Genomic DNA, 14,036 nt, shown 5'->3' on the forward strand with positions numbered 1-14,036 from the left:
AACTACTAGTACTAACTCAAGCTATATCGACGGACGGTAAACTTGATCTTCTCTCAGCCTGGTCAACATCCAAGAATTCGTTTCTTGATTGTAACTGGTCGTTAATTTCGTAGTAATCGATTACTTTTAAAACGTCACTTATATGCTCAAAGTATGGAGTATGTGAATTTTCAGTGAGATTATAAATATCCATATGTTCATCCATATCAGGGTGCAATATATCGGAGTTTTCACGCTGAAGTCCAGATACTTTTCTATTATCTTTAATTTTATTGAACATGAAGGTATTCTGATCATCATTATTTTTGATTGACTCTAAAACCTCAGCCAATAACTTAGTAATACCAGTATTCTCGAGTCTGTATCTTAACTTCTCTTCGTCATTGACTCTGACGAAAAATGAATAAATATTTCTGTTTGTATAACGCTTGATTAACTCTTTTAAAATCTGAGCCGCCGATGAGTCAAGTCCTGTCATGCCATTAAGGTCGAAGATAACATATTTTGTCATGGTGACATCTCTTGTTCTTCTCTGAGCTGGGTGCGCTTTTGTTGAGCCATACATCTCAACACGTTTGAGACGGCCTCTTAAATCACTGGTGTTTGTAAACGTCAACGGTTCAGGGATTTTCACTATAAGACACCCCTCGATTTCTTCTATCACCTTTAAATTTAAATGAGTAAAATTATTATCGGTGAACATATTCAACGGAAGGTGAGAGTGTTTAACATCATCGGATAATAGGCCAATATTGGGTGGTATATGTGATACATCAGCATTTACAAAAGTATCGGATCCAGAAATTCGTCCAAGGATTTGAATTCTCGACAGGGCCGAATGCTTTATCACTCTAATCAACAGGTATACTAATCCAACAGCTATACCTGCTTCCATCGAAAAGAATAACGTAGTCATAACAGTAATGAAAAATGTGATCAACTCATTGTAACCTTTACTTTTCCAATGAAACCACAATTCATGAGGTGCTTCATCTATTAACAGAATACCAATTACCGCTGTTATAGCACTTAAAATACATTTTGGAACATAATACAATGCATCTAGGAGATATGAGATTGTAAATATAGTACAAAGACCCATTATAGCACCCAGCATAGTGGTTTTAGCGGAAATTGCGTTAATTTTTGATCTTCCATATCCCCCAAATGCTGGCAAACCTCCAAATATCGATACCAAGATATTCATCGCACCTAAGGCCACCAATTCTCTATTGGAGGATATAGGTAAATCGTATCTCGAGCCCAAAGATTTCAGCGCAGTAGTTGATTCGAAGAAACCTAGCATTGCACAGAGAAATCCCGGAGTACTAAGTTTTTTGATAAGATACCACCTTTCGACCGCAACAGGGTTATGCAAGATTTGAGATGAAGAAATGTCAGTAACTTTTCCTATGATTTCAATTCCTTTTTCATCCCACCGATTCACAGCACATAAGCTAGTCGACACAATAACAACAAATAAAATCTCTGGAAGGTATACACATTTTTTCAGGAGATTTGAATTTTTCTTTGACATAAAGTTTTTGAATACACGGCACAACAAGATCACAATAAATGCTATAATACTAATCTTGAAGGTCAATATGTGAAACTGCTTATAATGTTGAAATAAGAACCGCATTTTATCAAATGGGGAGTGAATATCCATCTTGGTTGGATCCTCGGTGATTTCTTGTAGTAATTCAGTTAACCCCAACATAACAATCGTCGAGTTAATTGCCATAACAATACCAACTCCACTGATAAACCCCTTTAGTAAGGAAGCACTCAAAACATTGTCCAAAAATCCGAATCTTCCTAACCCAAACCCTAGAAGACTGGCACCACTAATGAATGTAATGGCAACCACTAATTCAACGGGGTCCAATTTTTCTGAATGCTTTTTCTTATAATGATGCAACAAGGGTTCTACTGCTTGTCCCACGATTAACAGAATAGCTGCTTCTGGACCCACGATCATTTGCGGCACACTTCCAAACACCATGTACACCAACGGCGATATTGCAAGCGAGTATAATCCACATATAACAGGAACATGCGCCAATGACGTTGCGTACGAAAGCGACAATGGCAACTGAAAGAATACCAACGAAAGACCAGCTACCAAATCCCCCACGAAGAAGGACGGACAATAATGATGGATCCACGACAAAAATGGTAGATAGTATGGCAAAACCACCTTCCAACTCAAATTCTCCCGATTAAGGTTCATTCCCATCAAGTATTCACTTCTTGTACTCTGCATGTCCTCATTCGTTACAGCGTGGGTCAATGATGACCTCTTATGACCTTCATTGCAACTTGCATCAGAAGCAGCATTATTATATACTATAGACTCCACATCATCGCGATATATATCCGACAGAAGCAAACTCCTACTCGGTGGTATGTTTCCAGCAGCCTGGTAATCCACCATATCCGAATTTGCTCTATCTAAAAGTGGTTTTCTCTCCAGGGTATTTACTTTTCTCTGTGAAATGTGCCTTATACTAGGGGACTGACTAGTTGCTCGTCTCATATTGGGGTCACTTCTAGTGTTTGATCTTGATGGTGACACATGCGTCCTAGACGATGAGTTATCGGGCCGATGCATGTTATTCTTTGATCATAAAGTAGCTTGTCTTATCAGTATGATTATCAACGATCTATATCTCCATTTTGATTCGAGTACCTACTCCCACGTGAGAACAGACCCTACTGTATACAATAGAATATAGGACCCTAATTGCATCATTTGGACTATGATATGGTTGGAATAGAGTGTGATGTCCATCTCTTGATATGAGAATACTCCTGGATAATAAGCATGGAGTGACAGTTAGTCTGCTATCAAGTATGGGTGCCCGTTGGTTCTCACTCGAGCATTATATGAGTCAGGTACGTTTAGTTGGCATTCAAAGAAAATAGGCCTAACAGGAGCCTTCAGCCTGTTTTCAGCTTGTTTTCAGCTCGATTATCTTAATCAGATCGTACGATGTAGCATCATTGTCCTTGTGTTTAAAGGTATTACATAGTCCAGTAGACGTTAAACATACCTAATTGTCCATCGAGGAACGATCTCTACTGCCACCTTTTGTTCAAAAACATTATTTTCACAAGACTTACTCCCTGGGCATTTTAAGTACTCCCTGGACATAACAGGCTTAGTTGGACTCGTTATAGCTGTAGCAGTGGGTATCTAGTAAAGTCAGTTACCTGATGTCCGAAACCGGCTCCATCACGTGAAAGTGTTGAATTTTTTGAACCATGAACAAAAGGTGGACTTAAACATGGACTGGTATCATATAATACGGCCCTAATATATCAGATTATATCATGTTACGCAATTCAATTAGTAGAAGATTCTTTTCAAGCACCAGGGTCTCGTTGGATACACTTGCTTTCATTGAGTCTACCGGCTCCAAAATCTCACCAGCTTCGCTTTCAGCCGTGAGTGCTGCTACGCAAATAGGCAAGCCAATCACGGCATTATTAGCTGGTACTGACGGTAATGCTATTGCGTCGGATGTGGCTAAGATTCCTAGTATTTCGAAGATCGTGGTATCAAAAAGTAGTAAGTACGACCATTATTTGGCGGAGGAATTGTCCCCATTAATCAAGGAAGTATTGGAATCTTCCGATTACACGCATTTCATCATTCCAGCGTCAGCGGTTGGAAAATCTGTTTTACCAAGAGTTGGTGCGTTGATGGATATCCAGCCAGTTTCTGATATCCTTAAAGTTGAGTCAGAAAATACATTTGTTAGACCAATTTACGCTGGTAATGCGTTGGCGACCGTTAAGTCCAACGAGAAGATCGTTCTTGCGTCTGTTAGAGCATCCGCATTTCCGCCAGTTGAGTTGAGCGGCGATGGTTCCACTCCAATCGAAGAGTATACCCAATCCAGCGAATCCAATAGTAGAACTGAGTTCGTCAAGGAAGACTTGGTCACTTCCGAAAGGCCAGAATTGGGCTCTGCTACCAGAGTCGTTTCCGGTGGTCGTGGGTTGAAGAATAAGGAAACCTTTGAAAAGTTGATTGAGCCATTGGCATCGAAATTGAATGCTGCTGTTGGTGCCTCCAGAGTCGCAGTGGATTCTGGGTTCTGTGACAATTCATTACAAGTCGGTCAAACTGGTAAGATCGTGGCACCAGAATTATACATTGCTGTTGGTATCTCTGGTGCAATCCAACATTTAGCCGGTATGAAGGACGCTAAGACCATTGTTGCCATCAATAAGGACCCTGAAGCTCCAATCTTCAATATCGCAGATATTGGATTAGTCGCAGATATCAATGAAGCAGTTCCAGAATTAACTGAAAAATTATAGATCTTTAGCTATTATCGCCCTTCATTTCTAGCTTGTTTATGACATCTCCATCCTTTCTATACACATTATTACGTTACTATCGAAACTGTAGGTATTCGTCTTGATGAAAATTCAATCACGTGCGTCGACTACTTTTGTAAATAAAATGTTAATTTGGTGATACTAATACTACAACATATCTATCCAAATATAGCTTGACAAGATGAGTACGATTCCTGACAAACGAAACCCGCTTGATCTTGATAGGGAGCGTGTAACGTGTCTCTTGCTTATAAATGCCCAGCTAATGAAAAAAGCAGTAAATATTTATGTTAATGTTTTAACAAACCAACAGACAATGCAACAAATTCCACCGCAGAATAAACAGACTATATTAGAACTGTATCAAAACTGTACTCGCAGAATCCATTGTAACCTTTCAGTATTATCGTATCTTCACGAAAAATATCATACGGATCCAAACCAACAGACTTCGACAAATAGGGCACAATTCCCCATTATTATGTCTGCCCCTCAAGATATGCCCGAGTTGCAACAGTTATACAATAAATTACAAGATTTATATCCGGAGGCGCTTCAGTTTTTGAAAGTGAAGATAAATCAAATGAGGAAGCTGTCCCAAGGGCAACCAAATACGCAACAACCTCGATCAGGGTCGCAGTCAACACAACCTCAGTTCAACAGTCCACAAATACCACAACAAATGCAACCATCTCCAGCAATGGTTAATAACCCCATGCTTAACAATGTAGCAAATAATAGTTTTCAGAATATGGGGCCAAAGGATATCCCTCAAAATTTTATGCAACAGCTGCAGCCTCAACAACCTCCACAAGGTCGACCACAATCTCAACAACAAATGCCATCTAATTTCAACCCGCAATCTGCTAACAATAACTATGCTAATATGAACATGGGTCAACAGCTGCAACCACAGCAGCTTTCCATGCAAGCAATATCTCCACAGCAAATTTTACAACAGATGAACGGTACGCCGTCTAATAATAATACCCAGTCTTTAAATGAACCTTCTAACATGGATTTCTTTTAATTAAAATCTATATGTATTTTACCATTTGTATAATTACTGACTTAATAGCAATACACGTTTTGTGATAATGACTACATTTTTCTTTCGTTAGACGTTAATATTAAAGTATTAAACTCTATAAACCAACTTTAAGTTGCAATACTAAATTAAGTAGCTCTAACACACATTAAATCATTCATCCATTATATCTTGAAATTCTTGGTTCACTATATCAGTATATCCTCCAGATAAATTTGAAAAGTTAGCTGCTGACAGGCTCCCAAACAATTTGGAAGTTGAATCAAACCCATGAAGTGGACCATTAAATTCCATGCTACTTGGTTGACCATTGCCTTTATTAGCTAAGTCGCTGTTCAGTTGATTACTTGTATTTGGTACATTTAACCAAACAGCCTCATTAGTGATTTCATTCCATAATTGTTGTTCCTCATCCAAATACGTTAAACCTTCAATACCAGCTAAATCTGAGTTATTATATATATCACCTGTGCCACCCATACCCGATGGCATCTGTAAATTAATGCCTAGTGTATCATCTGATGATGCCGTAGCCATAGAATTTGTTTGATTTGCCACATTCGCTGGAAGTGAGCTTGTAAATTGTAGGAAATCGAAATCTGAATTATTCGCCTTTGATTCTAGGTTCACCTCGCTGCCTAATTTTAAGTTCTCTTGACCCAAGTCCGCAGGCGTGGCTGTCATGTCACCAACGTTCCTAAATCCCTTTACTGTCTCAAATGTATCACCAGAAGGCATATTACTTGGCATATTAGAGTCCATTGAGGTTTCATTATAAAGGTCATCAATGTCATGCTTGGCCAATAAATCAGACATAACACCATTAAAATCTAAAACACTAATTAACTTCAATAATTGAGCTCTCCTTAAGGCAGCTGGATAATTCCCTAAATCTTTCATTCTTGTGAATATTATAAGGGCATGGTCTAAATGTTCCTTCGTCGCATCGTGAACACCAAAAGATGCATTAAATAAAATCAATGTAGAGGCAGAAGTAAACAAGTATTCTCTGTCCATCCATCCAAACAATGCAACCATATTTTCAGGTAATAGTGACCATATGCATTTAACTGTACTTATTGATGCTTGGAATGAACTATTCAACAAGCTTAGAACATTTTTTGAATACTTAGTCAAATCAACGTACTTGCTGCTATTATTCTGGAATTGGAGTTCTTTCAACTTCTTCGTAGCAAAATGAAACAATAGTGGACGAACAGCAAGATTCATACCTTGGAAATATTCTGTCATGAGGTTAACTACGAGTCTGGAAACATGCATATTATCGGCTGAGAAGTCCACTTTCAAGAAATCGGGAAGCGAATTCTTCCAGCTTAATAATTTATGCACTAAATCGGACACAACTGGCAAAATGTTAACAGTTGGTTGTTTAGTATATAATGCGGATAAAATTATAGCATTAATTTGAGTAATTGTTACACAGTTCTTGATGTATTCATTTGGTGGAAATATGTAATATCCTCTAACATCATTCTCATCCTTCGGGAAATCATCTAGACGCATATCAAAGTCTGATGGTAGTTCAGTGGATACACTGGCATCGGCGAAACTAAGTGGCAATCCAGCTTTTGATGAAAGCATTCTTTCATACATATATACGGTCCACCATATTCTTCTTCTATGTTCCAACTCAAACCTGTTTAAATTTTCCTTGTCAGCATCAACATGCCACCCTAAAATTAAAGCCGCCCTCAATGCCATACCGAAATAGAAATATGACGAAACAGTGCAATCTGCTACTTGTAAATAAAATGCGTACAATAGCATCGCTTCTACACCTCCATCTTTCCTCACATTGTCAATCGCTCCAGATGCAAACAAGCCAGTGAATAATTCAGAAGCCTGATGAAAGAATTTAGAACCAGGCAACGAATTAGTCTTCGTATCTGCTTTCACTTCATCGCTCTCACTGTCCTTCCTTTTATTTCTAGGCCTCTTTATTATATTACTTGCAGTCTGTTCTTTATGTGTCTTTATATGAGTGTCTGACTCGGTACCCAAATACATTTCACCAGTCGCAAAAATTAATAATACTTTGCAGAACCATATGGTTTCAAGAATAGTATCCTCTTCATCGATTTTCTTAGCTTCATTCTCATCCAATGGGAAAGTGCTCGCATGAGAAAGGTTTCTCTTCATTATCATCTTATTTTCAGCAGTCTTTCCTGAGTATAGGTTCATCAAGTATCTCTTCACCAACCCTTCATTAAAAAAATAGAAACAGCCATCATTATAGTTAACAAATGTATCCACCAATAACATGGCATATGAATATGAAGGTAATGTCAAATCAATCGATAAGCCCGGACGAGTATTAGTTTTTGCTAGAATGATCTTATAGGCGTTGCCTTCTTTTTCAAGAATCTCCGTTCGCCTTTTATTAGTCCGGTGGCCATTATCAGACGCAACACTCGGCGTATCCAAGGTTCCTCCTCCTGGAGAATTATTCAATGGAGTGTCACTGGGCTCGTCAAACAATGTTGGTGTTACATTAGACGGAATCATATTCTGAATTTCCAACCCAAATAACGTCATTGAAGAAGAACCAACATACACCTTCTCGCCTGTTCTAGACTCTATTATACGCCCATGTTTATCGAGTGTTGGCTGTATTACTTCATTGCTGAACGAAGAATACTGCGAAGTAGGTATCGTTGCCAGATTATTCGGATCATCAAAAGTTGCTAACGGTTGTGGACTATGCAGCTGATATAAGTTTGCCTGATACGGAGTGCTAGGTATGTCCTGTCCATTTTTGGTACTCCTAATTTCCTCTTCCTTGAGATTGTTTCTCAACATGGCATTATCCTTCTTTAACCTAGCTATGTCATCATGCAACTTTGATAGATATTTCATAGATACCACAATCTTCTTATCTGCTTCCACATATTCACATTTGCTCTTGGCTAAAAGACATTTTTTACAGGGATCTCCCCCAGGACATCTGATGTGACGTGTTCTACATCTGATGCATGCCACCGATGTTCTCTTGGGTTTCATCTGTCCAAACAGCGATGTCTTGTTCGATTCTGCGGCTTGCGATTCGGGGTTTCTTGAATCGCTAGTTTCCAATGATATCCTCGATTCCTTCATATCCTCTGCATCAGAATCTAGGCCTTGCCCATTCATTGCAATTCTTTACCTAATATACAATTCTGAACTAATAATATAGACTTAATCTATGACTAACTTCTGTCATAGGAGTAATACGATTAAAAATCTGTCCAAAAGAGCGTTATGATGATTCCTGTACATGGACCAATATTTATTCAACAAAATTACACTACGAATCGATGGTATCGGTTTAAAAAGGATGTAACATCGTCTACATTTCTCCAGTTGGATACTAAAGGCTATGTGTGATAGAGAATTAATTGATTCATCAATTCATGAAAAAAATGTAAGCATGAAGAAGGCGTGGCCGGAGATATAGAGGATATTAACGTTGACTCGGGCTCGAAGATGAGGTCGGTACTACAATAAGCATTAAATAACAAAACATTGGTATAAAACAAACTATGTCTAACATGAACAGAAGATAAACATAACTAAAGAACGTAGAAATAAACCCAAACTATTTTTTTGACCATTTTAAACTAGATTAGTTTGAAAGGTTAGCCTTACCTTGACCGATAACATTACCAGCAGGGTCGTATGAACAGATGATATATTTACCAGCAGAGGAACAGTCCTTGTAGGCACAACCAACCTTGGTGGTGTCCTTCCAGATGATTTGCGTGAAGTGATCGAAAGAGGAGGAAGAAGAGTAATCGTAGTTGTCACCTTCTTCATACCAAGCATTGACGGCCTTATCAGCACTGTCGTAACCAACAGCTAAGTTTTCACCGTATTTACCACCGGAGTGGGTTAAGCTACCAGAACAGTCGTATTTGTCGGCGTAGTCTTGGGCGTACTTGTAAACCGAAGAATCCCAGGACAAGTCGGCGACATTGTGCTTGGCTCTTTTATCGTTGTGGGCCTTCAAGATGGATTCGGCAAAATCTTGGTCTTCAACACCGCTGATACCGCTACCTGAGCTAGAAGAATCAGAATCGGTAGAAGAAGCAGCTTCAGAAGCAGAGCTAGTCTTGGAAACTAAGGTGGTTGGGGCAGCAGATTGAGTCGAACCTTGACCGTCAGCCAAAATACTCTTTGGAGCCTTGGCTTGAGCAGCAACTGATGGAGATCCAGTGGCAGCAGTAACCTCGGTGGATTGAGTAGTAGCTTCTTGACCGTTACCACCTTGGATGGTGGTAAGGTGGGTTTGAGTCACGTACACGGTTTCAGCAGAAACGACAGACAAGATAGATAAAGCAGTAGCTAACTTCAAGAATTGCATAATGAGCGTATGAAGGGAATGTAAGTGTACGATGTAATATAATCAACAAAGGAATGTATAGTGTTCAAAAACTATGGGACAAATGAATGGACTTCGAAGGTTTAAATACAACTAGATGGGATGTATGAACCTGTGAAAAATACTGTAATAAAACGATGGAAAAGATCCAGAAGCACTATAAGAACACTTTATTAGGAAAAAAGATGTAATGAAGAATAAAAAATTTGTAAAATCCTTACAGGGTTGGATAGGCTATACTTTTTATCTAGAACAAACCACCATGCCTGCTAAGTTTACATTTCTACAAACAGGTACAGCCAATATTAATTACTGAAAAGAACATTCGCGTTCTATGCATAAACAAACTCCTATTGTTGTTTCGAATTGGTGCTCATCGTTCTTAACTGTTGTGCCTCATCTACGTAATCAATTTTCTGCTTTCATATGCTCGACTCACCACACAATGGATCGCAAAGGAGGCACACAAGCCAGATCGACCCTACAAGGCTCGTCACCCTCGTCTTCAAACCATCTAGCGAGAAGCCTTGGAGTAAAAAAGATTATTCCTTTCATCAACCTTCCGCCGTCGTAGACACGTTGTGTTGTAGATCGTAGTGAAACACGTACGTACGCTTGTCGTCACCTACGTATCCTATCGTCATGGTTGTCGGACATCAAACGGTATGTGACAAATGAAAATGATTGCGAAATGCTATACGCGAATTAGCTGAAACACCCTATGAAACGACTATGAAACATCCTATGTATGAGTGCCTCATTCGGTTCAGTTCTACAATTATTCATGGGTACGTGGGGGATTGCTGTGTTCGTGTTTACTAACACAGGGCTAACAGGGGATGCCTGAATCGTCTATTTAACTTTTACCTAATACATACAGTTGTTTGTTAGAAGGTGCGTTTGGAACAATTCGAGAACAATCTTGCTCATACGCGTTTTTGGTAGACGTGACAATTGTCTCTATCGTTCGGCAAACAGTATGTAGAGGAAATACGACCGTCAACGGTGAGGCGAGGGTATTAGGAACAACAACGTCATAGATCAATAATCACCTAGATCGGGATATCTAATTTCGTACTCATTTTCTGCATACTGCGACCAATTTTTCAAGTACTTTTTACCACTTGTAGCCATTAATTCTAGATCGCCGATGATGCAGAGATGCTTCTTGGGTCTGGTCATTGCCACATTCAACCGTCTCCTGTCGGCTAAAAACCCTATTTCTCTGTTGGGATTCGATCTGACTAGCGAGATAATTATGGCCTCCTTCTCACGGCCCTGGAACCCGTCGACAGTCGATACCTCGATCCCATCGATCTGGCGCAGCTGAAGGGTTTTTTTAAGCAAGGAGGCCTGTGCATTGTAGGGGGAGATAACGCCTATATCAGCAGGGGTTATACCTGCTTGTAGCAAGTTCTGGAGATGTTGCTCCACCACCAACACCTCCATGTCGTTGTACTTAGATCCGGTCGATTCCGCCATCGCCCGCGAGTCATCGTCGCTGGCCCTCTCAGGAAAATTGCCTCCCTGCGTATCGTACCAGACACAAGGGATGGAGGTATCGTCTGTGGGCTTGACTGATGGCAAGTCTTCGAGCGTCAACGAACGAACTGAGTCGTGAGCCTTGAGGTTGCCGTCGTAAAGCTCGTTCGACGGGAACCGCATAATGTCCTCGTTCATACGGTACTGGGTGTCCAAGAGTTTCTTAAATTGCGAACCGTTGTGATCTCGGATAAGTCTGTCAAATAAGGTTAATTCCAAGTCGGCAACTCCGTCTTTGATATTGAGTTTACGCATCAACGCATCTAGATCGTCCTTCGATTTCACCGTTGGGGGCAACTGCATGTTGTCTCCTGCTATCACTAACCGTTTGCATCCTAAATGATTAACCAATGGAATCCAACACTGCGGCTCGAGCGACTGCGATACCTCATCGATGATTATGGTATCAAACAAGGGATGGTCGTGGTCAAAGTTCAACGTTGGTTCTTTGTAAAGCGACGTTAGCTCATAACTACCGGCACCATGCAACGTACTGAGAACAACTTTGGCACCCACTAGCAAGTCTTGCACAATTTTACGTTCTCGAACTCGTAATTCCTTCTTGTATGTCTTCAAGTCTGACCACAAAGCTCTTCTTTCAGCATAGTTTCGACATTTCTTAACCTTCCCCAAAGTATCGCTAATATCTTTTTCTATATCTTTCAATATTTCTTTGTTATCGTTCGATCCCGTATCGTAATTTGTTTTGGATAATATATCAAGCGAATGCTGTAAATTACTCCCTAAAAGTCTTGCAGGATGGCCTATACGAATCAACTCCTCTGGGTTCTTCCCGGCAGATGTACTCTTTTTGACAGCTCTACGACTTTTCTTTTTATCAGTGTGTACTTCCTCTTCATTAAAAATTGGTGATAACCTTTCCAAAATAGTATCCACAGATATATTGGAAGGCCCACAAACTAAGACTTTTTCATCATTATTGAATGTCAACTGTTTGATTAGCTCTATTAAAGTGTACGTTTTACCAGTTCCTGGAGGCCCGTGGATAATCGTTATGGCAGACTCATTGATGGCAAAATTTATCGCTTCTTTCTGGGAAGTGTTTAAATTGGGATTGAAGAAATGCTTCTGTTTCAAGCTTCTCCCGGAGCTTTTTTTGGCATACTGTGACTCCCCAAGCAAATATTGAATTATCTCACTCTTATTAGAGGAGGTTAATTCAGATAGCTTATTCATAGCAGTTGTCATCCTTTTGTAGGTGATTGAGTTACTCAATTTTACTATCCACATTCTAATATTGTCGTTAAATGTATTGTTGTATAAGCTTAGCACTTTTTCTTCTGAATTGTCCTCTTCAATCGAGATGGTAACAGTTTTTGAGTTTATCCGTATAAGCACAGCATCCAAAGATTCGTCTTGACATTTACCCTCTTCGTCAGTACCTCTTTTCTTCTTTGATGAATTTTCCAGTGCCTTTTTGAACTGAATAGTTTCTGAAGTATTTGCATTACTCATCTTATCCAACTTTATAATATCACCCACTCTAAGTGACCCCAATTGAATTTCAGTATCATTCGACTTCAAAGCTGGATCTATTTCCAATTCTATTATAGTTTTACCACCGAGGCCATTCTTAATGTTTGTGACGACCAAATTTATTATTGCCAACCCTAATTGATGCAATTTCTTAGGTGAATAAGAAGTCAAATACGAGTTTGTCAACAATAAATCTGACTGCAATTCTAAATTGATTGCATTCTTAAATGATTCCACTAATTCATTCTGAACTGAAATACTATTCGACATATTGATCTTAGTCAATGTTAGTAAACGAAGTTAATAAATGTATATGTATGTACCAAGTCTCTCACATTAGTGAAATTTTCAGCATATGCTAGATACAACTTGATTTCAGATCTTACTGATAGCTTCTCATCAACAGATAATGGAGCTAACGATGTGATCTATATGTTATCATTGACATACCTATATTGTTAAAACTGCTCAAGGAAGATAAAAAGAACCAGATATGAACTTTCTCGCTTAAAGATGATTTGTGATGATTCATATATTACAAGTTTATCATTATTCTGCTGGCTAAATATGTCTACATAATTATACAACGGGAAACGATAAATAACATTAACACTCAATTATTGAATTATAAAGGCAAGTTTGATAACGATGCCACAGAAGTACTCCTAAGGCTTCCCAAAAATCAACATTCCAAAAAGGAAGCTGACATGGCCGCCGCTACGGCGAAACCTATGATTCTCTATTTGTCTTTGGTTGTATCTTTCAAATCTCTTCCTGTTTGTTCCTTCAAATACTTGTTAGCTTCTTTAGAAACATAATCAACAACAAGATTCTTTTGTCTAAAGTAACCACTCATTTTCAATAAAGACACTGATGAGTCGTAACAACGTTCACCAAATGCTAAGTAGTTACCAAACCATCTACGGACATCCACTGACGATAAATTGCTGGTATCGAAAACTAATCCAGTATTACGATGAATACCGGCTAATATAATCGAGATTAGAACTAAATCAAATGAATAATGCGCTACTTTTCCAAGCTACCTACGTTAGTAATAGATCATATATATCAACTCTGATCGAGATTAGTTGGAATACTTACACTCATGGCTATCTCTTAATATAAGATTCTAAATGTTTTGAACAGTACGGAAACAAATTGAAGAAAATCAGGTAAATGCGAAATTATTGTTCTATTCTATTATACAAAAGATAT

At 39.0% G+C, this 14,036-nt stretch overlaps 8 protein-coding genes across 8 annotated transcripts; 3 read left to right on the forward strand and 5 right to left on the reverse strand. All coding sequences in view use genetic code 12, as the record gives it.

Moving 5' to 3' along the window:
- Nucleotides 1-16: 16 nt before the first annotated feature.
- On the reverse strand, nucleotides 17-2,614 carry DEHA2F25256g (DEHA2F25256p; the record flags this gene model as incomplete). The annotated part of the gene is made up of 1 exon (XM_461438.1): nucleotides 17-2,614. One exon carries the CDS (start codon nucleotides 2,612-2,614, stop codon nucleotides 17-19), a length of 2,598 nt encoding a protein of 865 aa, XP_461438.2.
- A 722-nt stretch (nucleotides 2,615-3,336) lies between these two features.
- On the forward strand, nucleotides 3,337-4,332 carry DEHA2F25278g (DEHA2F25278p; the record flags this gene model as incomplete). Its single annotated transcript, XM_461439.1, has 1 exon — nucleotides 3,337-4,332. The coding sequence occupies one exon, from the start codon at nucleotides 3,337-3,339 to the stop codon at nucleotides 4,330-4,332; it is 996 nt and encodes a 331-aa protein (XP_461439.1).
- Nucleotides 4,333-4,534: 202 nt separating this feature from the next.
- DEHA2F25300g (DEHA2F25300p) lies at nucleotides 4,535-5,383 on the forward strand (the record flags this gene model as incomplete). Its single annotated transcript, XM_461440.1, has 1 exon — nucleotides 4,535-5,383. One exon carries the CDS (start codon nucleotides 4,535-4,537, stop codon nucleotides 5,381-5,383), a length of 849 nt encoding a protein of 282 aa, XP_461440.2.
- A 171-nt stretch (nucleotides 5,384-5,554) lies between these two features.
- On the reverse strand, nucleotides 5,555-8,551 carry DEHA2F25322g (DEHA2F25322p; the record flags this gene model as incomplete). Its single annotated transcript, XM_461441.1, has 1 exon — nucleotides 5,555-8,551. The coding sequence occupies one exon, from the start codon at nucleotides 8,549-8,551 to the stop codon at nucleotides 5,555-5,557; it is 2,997 nt and encodes a 998-aa protein (XP_461441.2).
- Nucleotides 8,552-9,023: 472 nt separating this feature from the next.
- DEHA2F25344g (DEHA2F25344p) lies at nucleotides 9,024-9,761 on the reverse strand (the record flags this gene model as incomplete). The annotated part of the gene is made up of 1 exon (XM_461442.1): nucleotides 9,024-9,761. One exon carries the CDS (start codon nucleotides 9,759-9,761, stop codon nucleotides 9,024-9,026), a length of 738 nt encoding a protein of 245 aa, XP_461442.1.
- Nucleotides 9,762-10,113: 352 nt separating this feature from the next.
- DEHA2F25366g (DEHA2F25366p) lies at nucleotides 10,114-10,353 on the forward strand (the record flags this gene model as incomplete). The annotated part of the gene is made up of 1 exon (XM_461443.1): nucleotides 10,114-10,353. One exon carries the CDS (start codon nucleotides 10,114-10,116, stop codon nucleotides 10,351-10,353), a length of 240 nt encoding a protein of 79 aa, XP_461443.1.
- A 467-nt stretch (nucleotides 10,354-10,820) lies between these two features.
- DEHA2F25388g (DEHA2F25388p) lies at nucleotides 10,821-13,088 on the reverse strand (the record flags this gene model as incomplete). The annotated part of the gene is made up of 1 exon (XM_461444.1): nucleotides 10,821-13,088. The coding sequence occupies one exon, from the start codon at nucleotides 13,086-13,088 to the stop codon at nucleotides 10,821-10,823; it is 2,268 nt and encodes a 755-aa protein (XP_461444.2).
- Nucleotides 13,089-13,557: 469 nt separating this feature from the next.
- DEHA2F25410g (DEHA2F25410p) lies at nucleotides 13,558-13,928 on the reverse strand (the record flags this gene model as incomplete). The annotated part of the gene is made up of 2 exons (XM_461445.1): nucleotides 13,558-13,860; nucleotides 13,923-13,928. The coding sequence occupies 2 exons, from the start codon at nucleotides 13,926-13,928 to the stop codon at nucleotides 13,558-13,560; spliced, it is 309 nt and encodes a 102-aa protein (XP_461445.1).
- Between the last annotated feature and the right edge of the window lie 108 nt (nucleotides 13,929-14,036).

The sequence above is a fragment of the Debaryomyces hansenii genome (assembly GCF_000006445.2).
Source record: "Debaryomyces hansenii CBS767 chromosome F complete sequence".
In the NCBI taxonomy this organism is placed as follows: Eukaryota; Fungi; Ascomycota; class Pichiomycetes; order Serinales; family Debaryomycetaceae; genus Debaryomyces; species Debaryomyces hansenii.